General features: G+C 45.3%; 1 protein-coding gene across 4 annotated transcripts in view; it reads left to right on the top strand.

The window, feature by feature from the left end:
- The first annotated feature begins 1,425 nt into the window (after positions 1–1,425).
- Positions 1,426–24,852, top strand: part of SYBU (syntabulin) — a 112,120-nt gene continuing 88,693 nt past the window's right edge. For 2 of the 4 annotated variants that reach the window (XM_029591913.1, XM_029591910.1), the window contains exon 1: positions 2,717–3,155. In XM_029591913.1, coding sequence (XP_029447773.1) covers positions 2,963–3,155 — 193 coding nt within the window. In that variant the 5' untranslated portion in view covers positions 2,717–2,962. Of the gene's footprint in view, positions 1,594–1,762; positions 1,819–2,716; positions 3,156–24,852 lie in introns of those variants that run through there. The other 2 variants (XM_029591911.1, XM_029591912.1) reach the window with 2 other exon arrangements.

Below are 24,852 nucleotides of genomic sequence, written 5' to 3'. Positions count from 1 at the left end.
CCCCATAGATTCATTTGTCATGTATGTCACTGTAAGCTCCTTCAAGCAGGGGCTGTCTCTGAACGGCACTGTGTACATCCTGTGACACTTTAGAAACAATAAATAGAAGCAGCATAGAAATTAAGATACCCATAAAAGTCAGGCAGCCTATCTAAAGCAAGTTTTTAATGGTTAGCAACCCTGATGGGAATTGTAGTTTTCATTTTGTTGGGTTGACCTGGATGAGGTGAAAACCCTATTCTAACTAAAGCAACAAAGGTTAGAAAATTATTCCAACAGTAAAGAGGTATCAAGAAGGGTGATTAGGAAGTGGCTTTTCTCTGTTACAGGACCAGAACAGTGGAACTCAGCACCAAAAGAGCTGCAGATGGAATTAAACTATCTGCTCTTCTAGAAAAGGGTGAAATATTGGCTTTTCCCCATTATAGATTAGAATGTTATAGGTTGTATTATTTTCAGCAAGTTTATTGATGTTGTCTTGTATTTGAAAATCATGTATTATGTTTTATGAAATATTTTGTCAGATTTTGATATGTTGTACACCTCACCTATCAGGGTTTCTCTGTGTGGGCAATCTAGAATGAATAAATAAAATTATATTTAACATAATATTTAAGATAGCTTTTCCAATTAAATTGACCTTTTCTATAGATTAAGCACTGCATGGACTGGATTACACAGACCCACACTACATAAAGCAATGTAGTTATAGGCGTGTGTATATGTATGTAAATATGCTGCAGACCTTTATAAAAATGATGCAGTAGAATTTTCCAACCCTTGCTGCGAAATCTACTTCCGAGCTGCTGCAGGAATTTGGAGTGCAAGGGGGCAAAAAAACATTTTGTAAAAGAAAGGCCAGGGGACAGATAATGTGTCCACTATCCAATTTTTTTCTGCAAATCACATAAGCTCACGCTTTGCCAGTGTCAGGTTTGGTTTTATTCCCTGATGGTGATGGATCAGAGCTCAGGCCTCGTTCAGTGACGCATCCCGTTCCCCTCCGTTGCCATGGTGATGCTGACACTGCGGGCTGAGGTTCCCGAGCCAAGGCAAGGCATGGCATCTGCAAAACAAGTGAGTGTGCGCGAGCCGCCTATCGCCCAAAATAATCGCACATCTGAAATCCCAAGCACTTCGCAAATTATACAGGTAGAGGGGAGAAAACGCCAAAGAGATGCCGTGCTGCCCAAATCCAAGTTATTGTCGGCCTACGCTTACATGCGTGGTCTGTAACACTGCAGCGAAGCCGGGAGGCAGGTGCATCACGTTTAACACCAAAACAGCACGGCCCGGGCCCGGGTACCGCTGCACTGTTGCTGTGCTTTGCCGAGGAACTAAACATATTAGGGAGGAGCCCGAGCGGCAACCGCGTGATGTGAGACCGAATGACAAGCGCAGGGGGCACGCGCGACTTGCACGAGCTCGGAGCCCGTCTCACTCCCAGGATAAGGAGCGCAATAAGAAGAGCGTATAATAACAATAAGGAGAAGAAAAGCGGGAGAAGTCGTGTGCAGTGCGGTGAGAGGCTGCAGTGACAGACAGAGGCGAGCCCGGGGACGAGAGACTCAGAGATAGAGCAGAAGAGAGCAGGTGATCGGACCTGGGAAAGGAGGAGGGAGAGTGAGCAGCAACAGGGAAGGAGGGAGGGAGGCGCCCCGATGCTGAGCGGAGCATTTCGTCTCTATTGATTTCTTTCTATCTGCGTGTGCGGCTTTTTCTGATTCTCTCTCTCTTTCTCACCCTGCCCCTTGCCTGACAGGTCGGAGCCTGAGGTGGCGCGATCCAAGAGAGATGGGACCCCTGCAGGACCCCAAGGTAAGGTGGGAGCCTCGAGGCCGGGTTTTGGTTGGGCTCTGTCAGGTCACCGTTCCATCTGATACCCCTGCCCTTTGGCGATCCCTAATCTCGGGATCACCAGGCCCAGCTGTTTCCAGCTGACCCTGTGTCACTTGCATCCGGGAAACGGTCTCTGGCCGTGAGGGAGGTAGAGTGCCAGGCGGGTGTTTGTCTACTGCTGTTCCTTTCCTGGGGGGAAGGGGCAGGTGCTCGGGTCTATTATGCCTGACCCTGTAGCGGGGGAGGGGCAATAAGATGCTACATGGAGAGCCTGGGAGGGCGTGGCTGGGATATTGGGGGCGGGACATGGGGGCGGTTTCGTAGATGGGGCGGGGATAGTGCGCAGGAGGAGATTTGTAGAGGCAGCGTAAATGGTGCGGATGCCGCGGGGTGGAGTGGAGTGGGTTTTGTTGGTGGAGTGGGGATAGTGCGCAGGGTTGGGGGCTGGGGGTTGGGTTTTGTTGATGGGGTGGGGAGAATGCGCAGGGTTGGGGGTTGGGTTTCGTTGAGGAGGCGGGGATAGTGCGCAGGGATGGGGCGGGAATAGTTCGTTAGGTAGGGGTATTTGGTGCAGGCGTTATGGATAGTGCATGCGGCGGGGGAATGACTTTTGTTGATGGGGTGGGGATAGTGTTCAGGATGTAAGGTTGGGATTTGTTGATGGGGCGGGAATATCGCGCAGAAGGGTATTTGTACAGGCCGCATGGATAGTTCCCGCAGCCTGGTTGGGGAGGGGAGTGCGGATAGAGCTCAGTGATGGGGGTTGGGTTTCGTTGAGGGGGCGGGGATAGTGCTAATGAGGGAGGGCGTTTCATCAAGGGGGCGGGGATAGTGCGCAGGGGGTTGGGTCTGGGGGTGAAGTTTCATTGGGTGGGAAGTGGCTTGACCTGAGTCACTCGGTCCCGCTTAGGGGAACGGGGCAGAGAGCGGCTGGACGCTGGGGTATGGTAGGAAAGAGGAGGTCGCTCATGTCGACTGTCAATAACCAGACCCGAAGTGTCCGTGAACAAACTGGATCTTCCGGATGAAGCTGATGCGAGTCATGAGGGTGGGGGGCGGGAGATGAGCCAGAAGGCCGGGTGGGGCGAGAGGGTTCTCCCCGTCTGCTTGCATTATTATTATTATGTTCACTATGTTCTCTGACGATCAGAAGGCGCAGGAGAAGGATATTGCCCGCAGCCGCATTCCCCGTTTGGTGCTCCGGCCTTATCTCCCGAAACAGAAAATCTCTCCGGCGTCCGAGTCTCCCTTCTCCGAAGAGGAGAGCAAAGATTTCAACCCGAGCTCGACTATCAGCAGCAACAGCTTCTGTTCAGGTACTCGCTGCCCGGCCCAGGGTCCAAGACACTGGGGCATAATAGACACTGGGCATAATAGACCTCTGTGTAATTTTCGGGTTTATAGGTGATGTCAAAATGACGGTACCTACTGTAGTTTTTAAAAACCGAATTGTAATTTTCACTCCCCCTAGCTTGATTTTGTTCTACACAAATATTTCTTATTTTGGATTTAATTATATGCCTCTTCAAACTCTCCCGCTAGGCAGTTACAATTCAGGTACAGTAGATAGGTCCCTACTCCAGAGAGGCCTTATCCAGTTCTGTCTCAGCCCTGCAACATCCTGGTTAATTTACATTTGTGCTGAGGAGAGGAGCTCATAAAAACGTAAAACACGAATATCTCCTCATGGATGAACTGAATGCCAGAAGGAAAAAAAATGCTCTCCCAATTGTTTTGTTTTTTTTTTGTCATGTAAATTATTTTTAAAATCTTCTGCTAGTGGTGCTAACACTCAGTCAGAGCTACTGCAGCAGAAGAACAGTGGGCATTCTGCTTGGAATTGGGGAAAATAACACCTACATATTTGACTATTTACTTCTTTAAAAGTATAGTTGTTATACATTTTAGACTTTTTCTTCCTGACTGTGGGTAAAAATCCTTAACAATTATTTTGAATACCTTAAGTGCAAAAATAAGGTATATATTGTAAAATGGGAGTGATTTGTCTGTCTGCATTAGAAATTCCCGGGAGTCAGTGTATTTTAAAAGCTTTGCCAAATTGCTTAAGAAAATGAATCCACAACATGCAATGTGGTTTTCAAAAAGTTTTTGATACTCACATTTTCCATTCCCTTACTGTCTCAGTGCATCAGATGATTAAAATCAATATGAGAAACTCCTTCAAAAATAACATATGCTTCAAATTGTAAAAGGCCCCAATTCATGTTTTGCTGAATGCTTCCTCAGGGTGTTCTTTATTGACTTTCTTGTCAGTTTATATCTGTAGTCAGGTTGTAGGCATTTCATTCATAACTTTGGAATATTTGTGCTGTGTTCTGTAAATTATTACTATGTGCACCCAAGATATATTCCCAAATATTACTAATTAAGAACACAAGTAGCTTGTATTCTGATAGCCAACATACTCAGTTTTCCAGGCTCTTACAAAATCCAAACATTGCTTCATTCCTGGCTGCTAGTCATGTCACTGGGACTCTACTGAGCATGTGTGTGATGTGCCTTTATGTCCCGTAGAAGACAGAAGTGGCTCTGAAGTACTTAGAGCCTGATGCACTATGCTAGTTTCCTATAAACAGAGTGCGAGGGAAAACCTTAGTCTTGTTACAATTCCAGTGTCATTAACCCGTCTCTCATAAAGTATTTAGAGGGAGCTTGGGTCAGAAGGTGTTGTAGATGACATAAACCTGTTAAAATGGAGAGTTGAGAAAGGAGCCTGACATGGTAGAAAAAACAGCTTCATGGTATCGGAAGGCATTTCTGCTGAGTAAGAATTTGTTATTCTGACCCTACTGGGACTTGTTAGTTAGGAGTACTTAAATATGAGGGTGACAGAGACATTGGAAATCTCATCTTAACTGGGCAGAGGGCCAGTAATACGAGGTATAAATAATAAACTGGTACATCATTCATATTGATATTAGTGACAGCAAAATTATTAAACAGATAATAATTCTATTCTGTTCTCTTCCAAATAACATATTTCATAAATACAGTTTTTGTAAACTTAGGTTAGTTCTAGCAGTATTGCTCTTTTGATTTTCAATGAATTTTTAGTTAATCATTGTAACATTTTGTCTTCTGAATGTTTGCAAAAAGAAACATTTATATAAATTAATCAGGAAACATTACTTGTTATGGACAACATATAAAATATATCAGTTTGGTCTCCATGTTTGCAACTTCCATGTTTCTAAATATAATCTATATATGTGCCTGTATTTTGGAGTTGGCACTAGTGCAATAAAAGTGCAAGACCCAGTTTTGGTCCTGGTGGACAGGAGTGGCTCTATAATTAGGTAGGTTAAGGTGGCCACATGGAGCGGCAGAATTTTGGGGCAGCAAAATATGCTCCCAGTATACTCCCTCAGCATCTGCCTCACCCTGCCTGAAAACCCGAGACGCGGTGCAGGTTTTAATGATGTGCCTGTAGGGTTCCCAACTCCACGGGCAGGAAGACAGGACCTGTGGCGGCATAAGAAGGTAATGTGCCCTTGGGGTTCCCACCCCCTGCGGGCAGGAAGACAAGAACCAGCAAAGTGCAAGAAGATGACATGCCACCCTATGCCCCACGGGCAAGAAGGCAGAAATCAAGGTGGCACAAGAGGATCCCACCCCTCACAGGCAAGCAGATTGAAACCATGTTGTGCTGCCAGAGGATATGCCCGCGGGGTTCCCAACCCTCAAGGGTAGAGAGAAAGGAACTGCGCAGTGCCGCTGAAGATGATGTGCCCACGGGGTTTCCACTCTTCACAGGCAGGAAGAAGACATCTGCAGTAGAAATTTGTTCCTCAGAAGACTGTATTTTGAGTGCCTTTTTCATGTAAAATCTTTTGCTATGAATGCATATTTTTTGGTTATGTGTTCGGATGAGGTCCAGAGGTGAGGGCATAAGGTGGTAAGATTCATCTGGGTGCTCCTTGCTTACCAGTCCAGAGAGAGTACATTACACGCAGAACCCGCCATTCACCCATCTTCCGCTTTCTAAGAGGGCAAATGCTGGAGAAGGGTGGGAGGCTTGCCAGCTTCCTAGAAATATTATTTATTTATTTTGAACTTTTTTATACTGACATTCATGTAAAAATACATGTTTCATATGAAACAACTTATTAGAGGAAAAAACATTACATAGAACAGGGGTTACATCGAACTGGGACCCGGGAAGATAAATGCAAATTAATAACATATAGTTTAAATAATGTACAAGTCCCTATCCAGAGTCAATCCGAGCGTCATGTCCTGTCATGGGTGTGATAACGATCATCCATTAGGGGAAAGCTTGTCTGAATAGCCACGTTTTAAGCTTTTAAACTTGTCTGACACTCCTTTGGGAACACGTTTTAGACTTTTCTGACACTCCTTTGGGAACCCTGGCCCCTTCCTTCCCTGTCCCCCAGCATTTCAAATCACCAAAAGGGCCAGACTCCCAGGAGGGACCCTCTCCCACGTCGCCCCTCTCGTTGATTCGACCCGCTCCGCACCTTGGTGGGGCACTCTTTCCTCGCCTCAGGCAGCAGATTGCCTTTAGCTGCCACTGCTAGTGGGGATCAAATATTCATGTTTCAGACAGGGTAGGCGATCCTGCATAGCCTTGCCATCAACAGCAGCATGAATGGGACAGCCGCAGAAGTCTCTTCTCAGTTCAGCATGGCAAAGTCAGAAATAGCTGTACTGCGGCTCTTGCCCTGTTCCCTTGATGTGAAAGGAGACTAAGGAAACTTACTTCCCGCATTCTACAAATCCAAACGTTCCTTATTTCTACACAGTAACATCATTGCCATCTAGATATGGCTTAAATCTAATAGACACGAGTATGTCAGGATCACTTAGCAAACTGTCCAGCAAGTTGTAAATTCCTCAGCATTTGTGAAATATGTCGATTCCTTTAAGAGTTTTCCATATAAAACATTTTAGACAATTTGAAAATATATTATAGCAGGGCACACTTTTGATTTTAGGTGTGTGAAGCAAAGACCCTGAATAGCAGAGTAGTTGCTATTTACCATTTGACGCTAAAGCAGTGTACCTCACTCCCACTGTCATTTGCTCTGGAGAACTGCCATAAGGATCAGATATCAGGCTGTGGAAAATATTCTCCAAGCTACAACATCTGGCTCTACCGTCAGCTAGGCAGGCTGTAAATAATAGGGCAGTCCCTGTAATGTAGAAGGCCTCCGATTTAATGAGAACAAAAGTGGCAGCTTCTTGGCATATAATCCAAATTGAACTGGCAATTTACTAAATTTAAACATCAGAACACAAAGATTGTGTTAAAATTAATAATTTTGTCATCCAAGTGGCAAAACAAACTTGATGTTTAATACAATAGAAGGGGTTTTTTTTTCATGTTTTTTTTATTTTACTGGATTTTTTTTTTAATTCTCCATCCAACTACACTGATTATTCTGTTTTGTCTTTTTGTTTCCAGTGTCTGTCAGGAAACAAGGCACTTAACCTCCAGAGCAAAACCTAGGAATTTTAATGCACGTGGCAAGCATTTGTGCCCCCATTCTCTTCCTTTCTTTCGCAATTCCAGATCTTCCTTCCCTCCCCAAATACAGCACGATCTCAGGATCTCTCCCTTCCCCCAGTATCACCCTGAGTCTTGTTTGATTCCCCAGGGCCATCCCAGTTCATCTCTCCTCCACTCCAGTTCAATCGTAGGTCCTCCTCCCCTCTCCTGCTCCTCCAGATTGTCAGCAGGAGCAGCATGGTGCTTCCTACCTGCATCTTGTCCCTTCTGCTGTGCAGTCTGTTCTTGAAGTATGAGCCATATGAAGCTAGCAGGCCTTGGGAGAATAGTGCGAGATCTACAGGGCCCCACATGGTTCGCAGCACTGAACTGGAACCACACAGTAAAGAAGGCCAGACACAGATATGAGGTGCTACTGTCCTCCTGCCCACTGGCCTGGGGTGGGGGGAGGAAGACCTGGAATCAAATTGGTGGTGGGAGAGAGAGAGAGGACACATGGCAGGGAGAGGCACAGAGATCAGCGAGAGGCTTGTTAGGTATGCTGTACACCCCACGCCTCCTTTTGACCTCTTTCTAGCTGTTCATTTGCTCTGGCCATCTTGCATTTCCCTCATTTTTTCTTTCTCCAAGGCTTTGTGCCCTGGGCAGCTGGCCCACATGCCCATTGCTAGTTATGGTCCTGCTTATTTGACTAGTCCTGCTTAGTTCTTCCTTCCTTGGTCTGTGTTCTTCTTTATCTGTCTCCATTAAGTTACAATTTCCTACACCCTCTCCATTTGTGTTCACGTACAAACCCTTTCTTGCTCATTGCTTATGGCAGGAACAATATCCTGTAAATAGTCAGTCTTCTGTAGCTGGCAGCTGAGCTATGTCCTTAGCAGTGTAGACTTGAATGACTGGGCAAAACTGGATAGGTCAAATGGTATTTATCTGATTTATTGATTTTGCTACCATATAGTCTCTCACTTTCTCTTCACTCCATCCAATGAAGAGAACACTTTCAGGCTGTTCCTCTCACACACTCACACACACACACACACACACACACACACACACACACACACTCTTGCTGTCCTCTCACTTCCATGCATATTTTCCCACTTTGTCTTCACACATTGAGGGCTGGGCTGCTGTTCCATGGTAACTGCAGTTCCCTTTGTGCAAATGTTAGCTATGGTCACCGGTGCCTGCCCCCCCCCCCCCCCCCCCCCCCCCCATAGGCCACTGTAATAGCAAATGTACAAAGGGGAAATAAAAGATTCCTCCCTTTTTGCCTTTCCACTACTCACAATTTAAACAATTGCTCAGCTTCTTCCTTGAGGTGGTTTGTCATTTGCATGTTACGTTTTCTCTCTGCTAAGTGGCCTGAGAGAGATAGCCAGAAAAAATGTAGCTGGCAACTACAGCGCATAGGACCTTAATTACAGCTGGCAAAGAATGTTGTATCCAACCAATACATTTGAGCCTGCTATGAAGAACTCACCTTAACGCCAGCATGAAAATGTTCATTTTTAAAACAGACTAATAAGATACCCCATGCATCATCTTAACCAGTTTTTATTTTGCCTTCAGTCGACAAATGCAAATGGAGGCTGACGGATCCCACAGAGGCCACACTGCAGACTTCCTAAAGGGCTGGTATAATAAGGTGCCCTCAGGAGCACACACACGTTAATCCACAATTGTGCACACACTTTTTGTGTACAAACCTTACTGCAATAAGGAGTTTTCAACACAAAAAAATGTGCGCACTTGAACGGTAACTTTAAAACAAGCTCGTGCGCACCCACATAACACACACAGATGTGGGTGTGAGCACACATACGCTAGAATTGTAAATCGTGTGGGCATATGATATAAATTAGACCTTCCGCTTATGTGAGCTCCTGATTTTAAGCTGTTACACGAGGGAAACGTTATTCGCTTATCTTTCCTTAGCCTTGTCGGCTTTTACATGCACAAGTGAGCACATTTTAAAACATGCGCATAAGTAGGAAATAGCCAGTTTGACCACTTAGTTCACCAGTTTAGCCAGTCTATCCCTAAGTCATCAAGACTGTTCTGGTTCTTCAGTTTGCATGCCCCCCAGGTTACCCTGCCCCCTTCACCCAATCAGTTTGTGGCTATTGGATTTTTATTCTGACTTACATCTGAAAAAGAGAAGAAGTAAATGTGTGCAGGTAGTAGCTGCGTTCGCTGATTTTAAAATTAGCATTTGCATGCGAAAATGTTGGCCCCCTCCCCAGAACGCTCTTGCCCAGCCCCTTTTTTCTTGAGTTCTGTTGCTAGTGCACACACTTATATGCATGTAAGAATTGCTTGCACTCTGCCTTTTAACGCGAGCAGCTCTTAAAATTCACCTTAAAACGTGTGTATATGTACCCTCTCAAGCAAATGGCATTAGCTGTTTACTCCCTCCAATGCCCCCAATGTAGAGAGGGTTGCACTGGCTTACTTTGCGTTTTCTTAGCGCTGGAAACTTAAATCCTTGTCAAACGTGGAGTTTGGCTAATATGCCAAAAACATTTTTTGTGTGCAGAAAACATGGTTTATGTGCGCTAAGCATTTTCTTTACATATATGTTCGGGTTGATGGGTTTTTTTTTTAACTTCCAACGTATTAGTTTACTATTAAATACATTTGTTAGCATGTGCATTAAGAAAGTGTGTGTATTGAATTTTACAGCACAGTTATAATGCTCACTTATTACACCACCCCTAAATTAGGGGAGTCTTCATAGATAGTGATACCTTATTAAAAAAACAACACAAGGTTTCAAGACCAAAAAGGTCCAGGGTTGCTAACTCATGAAAATATTTTTTACTGAGAATCTTCCATATATTTTCCTGACAGCTGTTTTTGTTTATTGCCATGTGTTTTACTGTGGCCATTTTGTGCGTAGCTGAACTTAGTGTGTCAAGATTCATCCAGACACAGTCCCTGACTCCCAGGTACTGAAGCATCGGACATACAGGCTAGTGACGTTTTTACTAAAATGAAATTCTTTTTACAGACTTCATTTTTTTCAAATGTTTTTATTTACTGATGGTTGGCAACTTTGCAAAGATTCCTTCTTCAGATGTTATCTGAAGAACAAACTTTTTTGTGGTCTAAAAAGCTCTTGCACTGCATCTCATTTTTGTTGGCCATTACAAAGATATAGACTCCAGTTTGTTTTCTCTAAGATCATTATGGCTTCTATAACTCTGCACTAAGTTTTGTGGATAGATAAATGTTCTTTCTGAAATGACTAGTACAAAGTACAGATCATTATAAGCTCAGAATAATGCAATGATAACAGATAAATTTGCACTGATAAAAAAATCTGCATCGAGACCACATCTAATGTAAATCAGTAAAGGTACCCTACAAATTGGAAAGCTTAAGGAATAATAAGACAGGCAGTGAACAAGCTAGGAACTGCAATGCATATCTGAAAGTCAAAACACACTTTGAATGTGAGGACTTATCATCATTGCCCAGAACAGCTAGAAATGACAAAAATGAAAATGTAATAACTTTAATCCTTGCTCAACTTTTCGGAAAATGACTCTAGCCCACCATATTTCTAAATTTTCTGGACCACTGTGAATTAGGTAATTTAATCTGCTTCTTGGAAACCACTTTCTTTGACCCCTCACCTGTCTCTCTTCTTGAAATGTATAACTCTGTCCTGTTTTCTGTCCTTGAGAGTCTCTTCCATTCCATGATGTGCTCCAGGATATATGGCTAGAGGGTGGAATTGAAGAAAGAGGGTAACCCGTGGTAACCTTTTGGAGTAATATTTCTGCATGAGAATAACCTGTTTATAACACTCTCTACACTGACAGGCAGAGCTGAATTAGCCATGACTTGTGGGTGACATCATCCAATGGCGCCAAAATAATTCATCTCCCATAGCTCAGTAAAAACTTTGCCGAGCATGTGTGGGAGTTCCCATGAGCACGCTGCATCATGAGCCCCTGAGTCTTTTTGTCTGCGCTATCATATGGATGTTTACTCTCTTTCGAGGTTGGTTATGTATTTTTTACTGCTTTTGTTCAGTTTTCTTTTTTCTATAATTGTTGCTTTGGCAGACCCTCGATAGCACTTATAAGTGCTATCCAGAAAAAAATCTACTTTGACAACTCAAGATGTTGAAGGAAAAATCAGCGGCCAAGAAGCCTGCTGTCATTAGTGGCTTCAAGGTCTGCATTTATGGATGTCAGATATCCATTACTAACTCCCACAAGATGCAGAACAAGTGTCTGGGCCCAGGTCATGATATAGCTAATTGCTACAACTGCGGCCACTTGTCTCCCAGAGTTCAACAGTCTGGGGCATGGAAAATGAAGGGCCTTGGAAGAATGCTTAAGAGGTGAGTGCAAGCATGAGTCCAAGCATCAGTCACTTCTCTTCCTGAGGAGAACGTCATCTGACTCCCAATATGTGGAGCTGGACCAGGATTCCCCCCCCCCCCCCCATTCCTTCTCGGATGGGGGAACTCTCCCTGTGGTGCCGGTTATAGGATCCGTCCAGGTCAGAGGTTGAGCAAGGCAAAAAGGTCTTTAGCACTGGAAGAGGTGTGAAGCAAGGCACCTAAGCGGGGTCCATCTCTGGGGTGGCCTTGTTGGAGCTGGAGAAGCAGAAATCAGCAGCTGGGAGGGCCCCACAGCTTTCTCACCACTTAGTGGTGGTAGAGTCAGCTCTTAAGCACGCCAGAAGGCCTCAGGAGTACTCTAATAAGCCTCAGGAAAGGATACAACAATTCTATAGGTTGCGTCTATGGACCCATGGACTGGGGTAAAATTGGCTCCACCTGCGAGGAGGAGCCCTACAGGCTCTCACCGCCAGCAAGCAGACCCAGATGTAGCAGAGACCGATCTGGAGCTTCACCTATACCAACCCTTGTTCTGCTCGGGTTGAGCCTTTGGCTGCTGGTGCCGGCAGCATTTAGGTGAGGAGTCTCTGAAAACGGCTAGTAACATGGTCCAAAGGCAGGCTATGGTCAGAGGCAGGCAGCAGTCAGGCGTAACAAGAGTCCAGGCAAGGATCAGTGGAGGCAGCGATCAGGAGAAATGAGAGTCCAGGCAAGGGTCAAAACCAGGTATCCATCCGAGGGAGAGGAAGAGAGGTGGATAGGGCTGGAGCAAGCTGGGCAGGTGAGGCAGGAACAGGCTTGGCAAACAAAGGCAAGAACAGACTAGGCAGTCAAAGGCTAGAACAGATTGGACAGATGAAGGCAGGAACAGGCTGGGCAAACAAAGACTGGAAAAGCAACATGCACTACTAAACATAGGTGAACCTGTTGCTGATGCAGGTGCGTTGGGGGAGCTGCCTTTAAATAGGGTGAAAACGGTTATGTCATCAGCAGGGGCAATGCTGACTTTCCTGCAGTGGTCCCTTGTTGGGTGCACGCCTAAGGGGCGCAGGGAGAGGGAAGAGCTGGCAGCATGCTGCCGCATGGTGGTCAGTGGCTTCCTGCTGGTGGTGTCTTGCCATGCCGAGGACAGTGGCGGCCGGCCAGAGCGTGCCAGCCGCAGAGTTGAGAGTGGCAGCTCAAGGGGGCAGTGTTTCAGAGTTCCAAGCTAAGTGCCTGGATTACGGCCCACAAATTGTATATGGTGCAATACCTGCATGGGTGCATTAAGAAGTTGAGACCCTTGTCAGAATCATCAAACCCTGAGCAGGCTGATATGCATAAAACAGTGGAGGATGTGAAAGAATGTGAGAAACATCTTATCTGTTCAGCATATGAAGCATTTGATACTGTGACTAGACTGGTGGCAGCCATTGGGGCATGAAAGCTGGAGTCATTACGAGCTAATGGTTTGCTTGAAGATGTTCATAATTGTCTCACAGATGCCTACTGCTACTTAATTCAATGGTTTGAATTAAGGAGCATCAAATCATGATACAATCATTTTCCATCAATAAGTAGGGCTGAATTAGCCATGTTTTGTGAATGAACAGCATCCGATAGCATCCAGATTGTTGTGTTTGGCTCGTGGGGACAGCCCGTGAGCCATTGCCCTCGCCTTCAAAGCCGGCATACTCTGGCCGGCTCCTGCTGTACTGATGTGGCTGGACACCGCCAACCCCTCTTACGGCAGGATGCCATTGAACGCTGCCAGCTCCTGCCTCTTCCTGCGCCCCTTGGGTTCAGTTTACCACCTGGTATTGGTGCTCCCTCTGCAAGTAATTTGGCATCATTCATGATTATATGACTGCCTACCACCCATAGGGCAATGGACAAGTGGAACGTTCTAACCATTCCCTTAAACATTTATTTGTTCCTATGTCAACAAGCGCCAGGACAACTGGACCGCACTCCTGTCCCGGGCTGAATTTTTTCACAACAATTACATTAATGCAGCCACTGATTCTTCCTCTTTCCAAATTGTTTATGGAAAACAACCCCGCCTACCATTGTCACTGACTGTGACAGTCTCTTCACCCGCGGCTCAAATTTCAGCCCAAGAATTACATGACCTGTGGGATCAAGTCAATCAGCTAATTGAAAAGGCTGCTACGCGAGCCAAGAGAACCACCAGTGCCCAAAAGAAGCCAGTTCCCCAGTTCAGGACGGGTGATGTAGTTGGCTAAGCCCCGGACATACCTGCAGCTTCCCTCCTTACAATTGGCCCCATGCTCCATAGGGGCCAACAAATTAGTCCTGTCACCTGCCAGTTGATGCTACCACCTACCTTAAAAATGTATAATGTGTTCCACGTTTCATTACTCAAACTACTGCTACTTTTCTGGCCTCCAGAGCGCTACCCGAACAGTAAGAGATTGTCTCTGAAGAAGACTAGGTATATGAGGTCCAAGAGATCCTGCACTTGTTGAGTACCTGATCTCCTAAAAGAATTAAGGCCCAGAGGAAAACTCCTGAGAGCAGTCACCCAGCATACTGGATCCCAATCTACTGAAGGACTTCCACCAGTGGTTTTCAATTAAATCCAAAGCCTCAGGGAGGTGGCTTAAGAGGAGGGGGGGTACTGTTGCGTTTGACATCTGGTGGGGATAACCTGCAAGCCGCCACCCTCACCTTCGCAGCTGGCATTGCAGCTGCCGCTGTTCCTGACACAGCTGGACACTGCCAACCTCTCTCGCGGCAAGAGGCTGCCGAACATTGCTGGCTCCTGCCTCTTCCTGTGCCCCTTAGGCATGCGTGCACCTGACATCGGGCTACTTAAAGGGACTGCAGTGGGAAAGTCTCCGCGTTCCTTATTGATGACATCATCTTCTTCACCCTTTAAAAGAGCAGTTCCCGCAACACACTCTGCCTCAGCAATAGGTCTTCCTACATTCTGTAATGCATGTTGCTTCCAGCCTGTTCCTGCCTCCGTCTGCCCAGCCTGTTCCTGCCTCTGTCTGCCCAGCCTGTTCCAGCCCTATCGGTCCTTCTTAATCTCCCTTGAACGGATATACAGTTCTGACCTTTGACTGGACTCTCAATACGCCTGATTGCCGCCTGCCTATGACCTTAACCTGGCCTTGGACCACATCACTTGTCATTAGCAGAGACCCTCACCTAAGTCCTTGCTGGCACTGGCACCCAAAGGCTCAACCCAAGGGGAGCGTAGGCCAGTAAATGTGAAGCTACAGACCGGTCTCTGCTTTGCCTGGGTCCATCTGCTGGCAGTGAGAACCTAAAGGGCTCCTCCCTGCAGGTAGAGCCAATCTCACCCCAGTCCAAGAGTCCACAGACACAACACAGATATGTCTCTCCAAGCTAGTAGAGCTCTTGAGCTCTACTGAGCACATGCAGAGGTTCCTGCGCATTGACTTGCTTGTGTATCTCCTCAGTCTCTTTTTGACCATATTACACATGGACGTGTTTCTGATCTCTCCTTCCTTCTCCTTAGTTTGAAAAAAAGAAAAAGAAGAAAGAAATCCATTTTTTCTTACTATTATAGCGACCTCCAACAGCACTTTTCAGTGCTATTAAAAAAAAAGAAAAAAAGATAAGATTGTCAAAGAATTTGACGAGTGGCTTCAAGGCCTGCACCTATGGGCAGATTATGTTCAAGACGAATGGCCACATCTTGTAATATAAATGCCTTGGGCCAGATCACGACCAACCCTGCCATGCAGCATGTGGTTTAATGTCATCTCAGTCGCAAAGATCACGAGCAGCAAAGATAGCCACTCTTCACGCTGCCAAAGACGACAGGGCAAGTTCCAGAAGCCATCACTCCTCCTCATTGAGGAGCAGTAGAAGTAAGAGGTCTGGGGCTGATTTCTTAAATGGGGCACCTTATGCATTAAGTCCGAAACGACCTCGGTCATTGGACTCTATATTTATTTATTTATTTATTTATTTTTGGTTTTTTTATATACCGGAAGTTCCTGTATACAATACATATCACTCCGGTTCACAGGTAACAGAGATAACTATCGCCGGGTGGCGGTTTACATGGAACATATCAAACGATTAATCTATTATAGAGTAAAATACAAACTAAGATCAACTTAGGGCACACTTAGATCAACTTAGAACACATAAATAAAGCAAATGAACTTTACATTATAGTTGTAATAGCAGGAGGGTTGTTGCTCTTCTTGCTCTTAGCTCTCAGGGAAAGCTTGCAGGAAGAGCCAGGTTTTGAGTTTCACTTTAAAAGTAGTATGGCACGGCTCAAGGCGGAGCTCTGGTGGTAGAGAGTTCCAGAGAGACGGGCCCGCTGTGGATAGTGCGCGTTTCCTCAGGGAGGATTTTGCAGGTTGGGTGACCATTCTGTTCTGGTATGCCCTTCTAGTTGGCTTTTTGGAAGAGTGTAGTTGAAGCTGGAAGGTTAAGTTTAGTGGAGAGATGCTATGTAGGGCCTTATGAATCATCATGCTGGTTTTGAACTGTATCCTGTATTTAATGGGAAGCCAGTGGAGATTCTGGAGGATCGGGGTGATATGGTCCTTTTTTTTGGCGTTGGTGAGAATTCTTGCAGTGGCATTCAGGACCATCTGGAGGGGTTTGGTGGTGCAGGCAGGAAGGCCCAGCAGAAGTGAATTGCAGTAGTCTAATTTCGGGAGAATGATGGCTTGGAGTACTGTGCGGAAATCCCTGTAGAGTAGAAGTGGCTTTAGTTTCTTTAATACTTGTAATTTAAAGAAGCATTCTTTTGTAGTGTTATTTACGAATTTATTGAGGCTGAGTCTGTTGTCTAGGAGTACACCCAGATCTCTGACTTGAGGTGAGGTGGTGTATCCTGAGGTGTCTAGAGGATTGTTGGAGGTGGGCGGGGTAGCTTGTTCCGGTGCTATTATAAGGATTTCCGTTTTGTTGGTGTTTAGAACCAGGTTGAGGCTGGCTAGTAGATCGTTGATGGTTGAGAGGCATTTATTCCAGTAAGCCATGGTTTTATGTATAGTGTCCGTTATGGGGATGAGAATTTGTATGTCATCCGCGTATAGGAAATGGGTGAGCTGTCCTCATAAATGCAATTATGCACTTTGCTTTTGGGTCATCAGTAAAACCTAAGACCTCGATGGAGCATTGAGATAAGTAACCCAGTGCATTGGGGACTGCCAAGCGGTCAGCACTCAACGACACAGTGTTATAGAACACTTCCAAGGCCTCCAAAAAGAGGCCTGTGTCAGATGCATTGCTAGGACCCAGCCTCACATTGATTGATGCCTGATGCATCGCAGTATCCAGACCGCTTGATGCACGATGCATCGACCCATTCAACGCCTTCAGCACTGAAATTACCAGTACGGCCAATGAATACTGCATCAGAGGACCACAAGACTGCAAGGCACTTGAAACACAGAGCTCTTCCGTCAAAATCGCTCGATGCTTTGAAGCTCACGAAGCATGCTCTGTCAAAAAAGGCTGGTTCAAAATCTCAGAAAGAGAAGCTGGCAATCTCAATACACAGTGCACTCTCCAGTGCTGCCTCACCTCCTGCATTAAGACCGCTAGTCAACAAGCAAACCACTCTGTAATGATTCCTTGATGCACGCATCAATGCATATGCTTGTAGAATTATTACCATTGAGGCATTCTCACCTAGAATTGGTCTCTGAGGGGAATCCTTATCCCATGCAGAGCGTTAGACACCCCCCAGGAGGATTGTCCCCTTGCCATAGTACCAAATTCACCAATGGAGTGATATACACACAAGATCATGTGGATGGTACTATCCACACAATTTTATGCTGCTTATAGTACATCTTGGAGGGAAGCTCAACTAAGCCTGCCACCCCTTATTACCAAGGCCCTTCCAGTAGGTAAGGACTCCTCTAGACTCACTGGACCTGTTGTGCTCCTATCCTCTCAATTCTTTCTCATCCCCCACCTATCTTAGAGAAGGAACCCATGCTTGTTTCTCAGGATGATTCTTCCTCGCTCACGCCGGTGCAGATATCTCATTATGCGCTAGGCCAAATAACAGGCTTTGTAAGAGAATTTGTTTTCCTCTTTTTTTTTTTTTGCTGGAACCAGAGAAGCCTACCTATCCTCCAGTCTACCCCATTATGCCGGTATCTCCAAAGGTGGAACCCCTCCAATACCAACAAATTCATCTTCTGGATGTAATTGGTCTTCATCCAATGGCCTTCCGCATCTTCATCCAGTTCTGTCTGAGAGTCTCAGCCCGCCTAGATCTCCACAATCCTCCTGGTCAAGCCACCATTCCCCAGGGGAGTCCTGGGCAGCTCCATGGGCATTCCATCTGACCCATCTCTGGGCCACTAGATCACACATCTTCATCAAAATGCCTCTCTTATTCCAAATTCATGGAGAAAATGGGGATAGCTCTCAACCTTGTTATTCAAAAGGACCTTGACCCCAGGACTCAGGTGATGGGGGCTTCTGAGAATCCTAGATATCCCAGCAGAGCCATCAGACTTACTGACACACGCAGTGTTGGACATAATCCTAAAGAAGATGTGGGAAACTCTGGATTCAGATTCTATGGTGGCCAGAAAACTAGATTTGAAATTCAGGGTAAAAAAGGCACCTGGCTACAGAATCATGCAACTTCCACATAATTCAATGGTGGTGAAAAGTGCCATGAAAAAGGCAAAGCAAACCTAGCTGCACTCAAATACTCTATTGGGTAAAGGTCAACCTATCCTGGATGACTTCAGGAAAAAGGTCTTCCAGAGGTCAATGCTGACAGCATGAATAACACTACATCAGTTTTATATCATCCATTATGTCTATGAATGCATACAAAACCTGAAGCCCTTTATTAGAATGGACAATGGAGAACAGTTCTATCCATCTCCCCTCTGCAACCTGGAGGAAGCGGTACACCATCTGCTGTGTACCACTTCTTCCAGGTTGCAGAGGGGAGATGGATAGAATCATTTGTCACCACACCATAGGAGCACATTGCATGGTTTGGCTTAGAGCCAGTTCAATTAGAGAAAATGTCCACGAGAAGCTGGCTGATCTCCCTTGTTTAGTGGATAACTTGTTTGGTGAGAAAGAGAAACAGTAGCCCAGATAAAGGAACAGAATGTTGCAGTCCAGTCATTATCCACCTCTGATTCCTTAGTGAAAAGGGCACACCTATCTTATAGGCATGCTTACTACTCTAGAAGATCTTACAGGCCTTACAACCAGTATAGGCTACTGCCATCACAGCCTCACTGGCAACAGCAGCAAGTGGCACCATCCAAGGGATGACCCAAAGAGCGTAGGCAGCAAAAGCCACAACAACAGCTGCAAGCTAAACTGGGACAAAGTGTTTGATTATGGGGAATACAGCATCCAGGGATTGAGTAGGGACTATGATCCAGCAATTTATATCCTGTTGGTCCCTAATTTCGAAAGACTGATGGGTTCTGTAGATCATATGCATAGGCTATCATCTTCATTTCAAAGCTGTTCCACAAACTCCAAACACATTCTGCATACCATCTGACCCAGCACAACTGCCATTCTAACAAAAATAGGTAGATCAGCTCCTGATTCAGAATGCATTCCTAAAAATACCCTCTGCCTTTCACAATCATGGAGTTTACTCCCACTATTTTCTTCTTCCAAAGAAGGCAGGTGGCCTATCCTAGATTTGAAAAAACTCTCCACAGAGGAAAAATTCAAGATGGCGTCTCTGGGCACCATCCTTCCCTACATAACAGAGCAACAATTGGATCTGTTCCCTCGATCTCAAGGATGCTTATGCTTATATCCTGATACATCCTTCTTGTTAGCGCTACCTTTGCTTCAAAGTAGGGTCCAATCACTACCAGTACTTCCTGTTTGGACTATCTGCAGCTCCCAGAGTCTTCACAAAATGCGTTGTGTTGGTAGTAGCTCACTTACGATGGCAGGGCATTTGCATCTTCCCTTATCTGGACGACTGGCTCCTTATAGCCCTTTGATGCACATGTTGCAAGCACTCCTTTTAGATTTCCATCGACACTCTTCAATCAGTCAGCTTCTTGCTATATTCCCAGAAGTCTGTATTCCAGCTCTTGCAGTATTTCCAATTTATATCAACGATGTACGTTTTTGTTTCCAGAGAGGGTGCATAGCTTGTGTGCTATAACCAGTGCACTGTTCATCAAATATTCGTCATCCTGGGATACATTGCTGCAGCAATTCATGTCACCCCCTTTGAGACTACACATAAGACGTCTCCAGTGGGAACTGTGCTCTCAGAGGAGCCAGCAGCTGCATCCACTTTGTGCAAGAGTATCTCTAACCTCCCACATGAAGGACAAAATATCTGGTGGTTACAACCATCCATACTACAACCAGTGCACTATTAAGTAATTTTAATTACCAGTGCTTCCACTGTAGGGTGGGGAGCCCACACAGGGCAATTCAAGATGCAGGGATTATGGTTTGCATAAGAACAACATTATCAGATCAACCTCCTAGAACTCAGAGCAATGCACTAATCCCTTCATGCATTAATCCACAGTGTCAAAGGAAAGAATATCATGATTCAAATGGACAATCAGCTAGCTATGTTCTGCATAAACAAACAAGGGAGAATGGACTCTTGGATACTGTGCCAAGAAACCTTATGCATCTGGCAGTGGACGATTCAGAACACAACTTCTCTCCAGGCTTTTTATCTGCCAGGCATTCAAAACATGACAGCGGACAGGTTCACCCGGAGTTTTTGCCCACAAAGTGACCAAAAAGTGTCTGATTGCTCTTCAAGTAATGAGGTCACCCTTGTATCGACCTCTTCGTAAGTGAACTGATTCTGTTCAGTACTGCCTTCTTGTTGCCTTGGGACAATGGCCTTGTGTACACTTTTCCACCACTGCTGCTCATCTCGAAAACAATATAAAAATGTTGTGCAAATGAGCCTTGATGATTCTTATCATGTCAGCGTGGCCAAGACAAGCATGGTATGCATGTTTCATTCAATTGTTGAGGCATCCTCCAATGTACCTGGCAAACAACTCTTCCCTGCTGACCCAGGAGGGTAGGCATCTGCTGCATCCCATATTTCCATCCCTAAATTTCACAGCTTGGATGTTGAGTGCACAATTCTGAAGAAGTGGTCTGTTTCACAGCCAATTCAAGATGTGATTCTTTTTGCACGAAAACCGTCCACTAGGCACAACTGTTCTTTTAAGTGGAAGCATTACTCCGCTTGGTGCTCCATTCACTACTTGGACCTTTTTCATTGTGAATCACTACACCTGTTGTCTTACCTGCTTTCCCTTGCAGGGATAATACCATAAATCCCTCTGGATTTATGGTATTATCAATGCGAGTACATCTCAATGCTGTTACGGCTTAACATTCATCAAAGAATGGGAATCCCATTTCCACACATCCTTTGGTTTCCAGGTTTATGAAGGGTCTACTATAGCTGCACCCAGCAGTTAAAAAAAAACACTGGTTCCCTGGGACATAAACGTAGTGCTAACTTACCTCTGTTTAAGCCTGTTTAAGCCACTAGGCTCAGCTTACAATTTTTTCACAACAAAGTGGCGCTCAGAATGCATCCAAAATTTCTGCCTAAGATGGTCTCCATTTTGTATTTAAACACTCCATAATACGCACCACCTTCTTTCCAAAGCCTCATGCTCCTGAAGGTGAAAAGACTCTTCATATACGTAACTATAAAAGAGCACTAGCTTACTACAAGAGGTGAGCACAGCCTCAGAGAAATGCCTCCCAGCTTTTTGTGTTGTACAATACTAACACACTTGGATCTGGCATGTCCACATGTACCTGCTCCAACTGGATAACAAATTGTATACAACACTGTTTTTCGGCACCTGGGCTTGATCTCACTAACCGGTCAGGGCCCACCAGGTACGAGCCACCACTTCATCTACTGCTTCTAATCCTTGGGTTGTAAGAGAGCTCGTGACTTATTTGAGAAAGACTGAGCCTCATTGTCAAGCATCTCATCTGTTTGTGTCTTTTGCTCCCAATAGACTGGGCGTGTTAGTAGCCAAGTAATAGTTCTTAGTCAGCAGGATGAATTAGCCCTGCTTTTACAGCTAACCTCCCTGGAGAATTGAAAGTCTTGCTAAAACTTAAGATCTGAAAAGGGCTGAGAAGCTCACAAGGTAGCGCAAGCGTGGAACTCCCACACATGCTCAATAAGACACTGAGCTATGAGAGAGAGTTCCGTTCAGTGTCATGGCTAATTCATCCTGCTGTCTACAGAGAATCTTGTTTACAGGTAAGCCAACTTGCTTTATAAATCCTGTTCATGCAAAGGTATAGAAGATATATGTTATAGTAGTTTCTAGCATTACGTATTTTATTAGTAGATCTGGGAATGAATAAGTCTGATCTATGGATTTATGCAAATAACGAACATAAGAAAGAGTGGAGTGGGCAGGAGTTAGAGGTGAAGCTAAGGTGTTCCACTGCCCCTGTACTAAATGTTAACCCAAATGTCACCAAGAGAACCTCAAAATGTCACACAAAATAGTACAAAAAACAAAAACTATGTATCTTAGATAGTCAAAGGAGACCAATGTTGCCTGAAGAAAGTGGAAGAAATCCACATGATCCCAACATGGCTGACTCTTTTTTTGAGTTTTCCATAGATTGTTTAAACTGCTAGGCAGGGATAGTCTGTCCCTCAGATAAAGTTGAATGGTCTAGGGCCTGGTTGGCTCACTCTGTTCCAATGCCTTTGCAGTGTTGCCAACTTCTACTTGAAAAAAGTCACTAGATGCGCTGTGAAAAGTCTCCAGTTTGGGTAAAAAGTAGCTAAAACCATATTGTTGCATAGTGGCATCAGCATAGCTGGTGAGTTTAAGACTGGTGGGGAAAGAAGGGTGGCTCACACTTACTCTCTTGCCGTCTCAGAAACTGACATACTCACATTTTCTCAGTCACACACACTTTCTGAGACATGCTGAGACACTGACACAAACCCTCGTGCTCTCTGAGATAAAAACACACACACTCTCACTGACATATCGCTTTAACTGCCCGGGTAGATTTTAAAAGCGTCACTGGTGCAAAAACGCCCCTGCCCCAAAACCCACCTTGAGTTGAAAGTGCCCCTCTTACAGTGGGAGCTATCAGACTGTTTCTCTAACAGAATCTCTCTCTCTGTTTCTCACACATATGGCCATTTGTGTGAGTATGCATGTAATGGCTGCACCCATATGTGTGGCTGGAACATTTTAAATGAAAATGTATGTAGTTGCAAGGAGAATATGAAATTAAGTGTAGTTTTTGCTTGCATGGCCAGCACGCTCACTCCTTTTAAAATTTACCTGTTAGCAAGTATCCCCTCCTCTGGACTGGCTAAATAAATGGCAGAATGAACTAAGGAATACCAATATATCTCTCCCCCATATACTAAATATAAAGTCAAAAAGGAGATAATTTAATCTTTAATAAATGTACAAAATATTACAAAATCCTTAATAAGCAATTCACATATTCAAAACCTTATTACATAAATTTACTACAAAATTTCACCATTCAAATTTATTCACATACAAGTTCAATTACCCTTATCGCAGAACCCATCACTTACCCTATCCATAAAAACCTTTAAAATCTAACATTCGTGCTCACTCATACTAGTACACACCCAACTCACATTTTAAAAACTTGCTCTAAAGCCTGGCCAAGCACATTAAAAGTTAACCACTCTATTGATACCTTAATGATTATAAGACAAACTTCCCTTATATCCCAATATACTACCAGGTATTATTTCTCAACTCAAGATCTTTTTGTGAGGGTCAAATAAATTTCTCAAAAACTTCTTATATGGAAAAGAACCATATATCTTCAATATGGTGTTAAATATCCCGGCAAAGAATTCTTTGTTTTTGCCTGTGACCAGACATGTTACGGTCCCAGGCCGTGCCCCGGTCCCTCCACCTACCTCGGGGACGGCCCGGGCCGTTTCGAGGTCTCCTCGGGCCTGCACTGCCTCCAGCGCGTCTTTCCCTCCTCGGGAGAGACGCCAAAGATCCGCCGCGGCTGGACCCGCCCCCTAGACGTGCGCGCAGGGAGGAGTCCCTCTTAAAGTGGCCAGCGCGGGAAAACTCGAGCCCTGCCTCGGAGGACGTCAGACGCTATCAGGGTATTTAAACCCTGCTTCTGGACATCTTCAGTGCCTTGCAACAAGGTTCACTCAGTCCCCTGAGTTACTAGTTGCTGCTTTGGATCTTCATCTACTTCTGGCTTCCGACCCGGCTTCGTCCATTGACATCGTCTTCGCTTCCGCCCCTGGTTTTGGTTTTGGTTTTGACTTCTGGCTTCTGACCCGGCTGCGTACTGTGTTTCCAGCTCCCGCCCCTGGCTTTGACTTCGGACCTCTGTCTTCTGACCCGGCTTCGTTCCTGGACTCCGACTTCTGCTTCCTCTACCTCCACAAGTCCCAGCCACTCGGGCTCTCACGGACTCCTCCTGGGGGAGCCGCGGGCTTCCGAGGGTGAAGACTCTTCCAGCCCCCTGGGCCCTGCCATCCTCATCGACCATCTCTTCAGCCGCTGCCTGGATCCTTGGTCGCATAGGGTCCCACCTCTGTCCAAGAGGTCCGGGTTCCTACGGGTTCCTCCTGGGGGGACCTCGGACTTCCAGTGGCGAAGTCTTCTCCAGAGTCTCTTCAGCGCCACCTCCCGGTTGCAATGCTCACTGTGGGCCCCACAGTATAACAATTGCAGTCTCAGCCAGCCCAAGGGTCCACGGCCATAATACGACAGGCTTCCACAGGGGAAATTCTCTTCAAATCAACAGTGCCTGTAAAAACAATACAAAACTACTATAAACTGAATCTATAAGTACTCCTGGGGGAATTCTGCTCGAAAAAATTAAAAATTCTGTGCACAAAAACATAAAATTCTGCAAACTTTACATTGGTTAAAATAATATAATTTACATGACAGTCTTTAAGTAATTACATTTTAAATTAATACAGAAAAAAGTTATTACTTAGAGATGCAGAATTTGCCTAGAAATTCACTGTAAGAGTGTCCTTTCCACTCGCTCTCCCTACTCCCCTGGCCACTTTGCCCTCTCAGGCCCCAACTCTTCCACCTGCCAGTATCTCTCCCTTCCACCTCTAGGGGCTCAACCCCTTCCACTTTATTGCCAGACCCAGAATTTGACCCTGTTCTAAGTACTGTCC

This window comes from Rhinatrema bivittatum, chromosome 2 (assembly GCF_901001135.1).
Source record: "Rhinatrema bivittatum chromosome 2, aRhiBiv1.1, whole genome shotgun sequence".
NCBI classification, from domain to species: Eukaryota; Metazoa; Chordata; class Amphibia; order Gymnophiona; family Rhinatrematidae; genus Rhinatrema; species Rhinatrema bivittatum.
The sequence above is the reverse complement of the archived record's forward strand: the minus strand, read 5'-3'. Positions and strand labels throughout refer to the sequence as shown.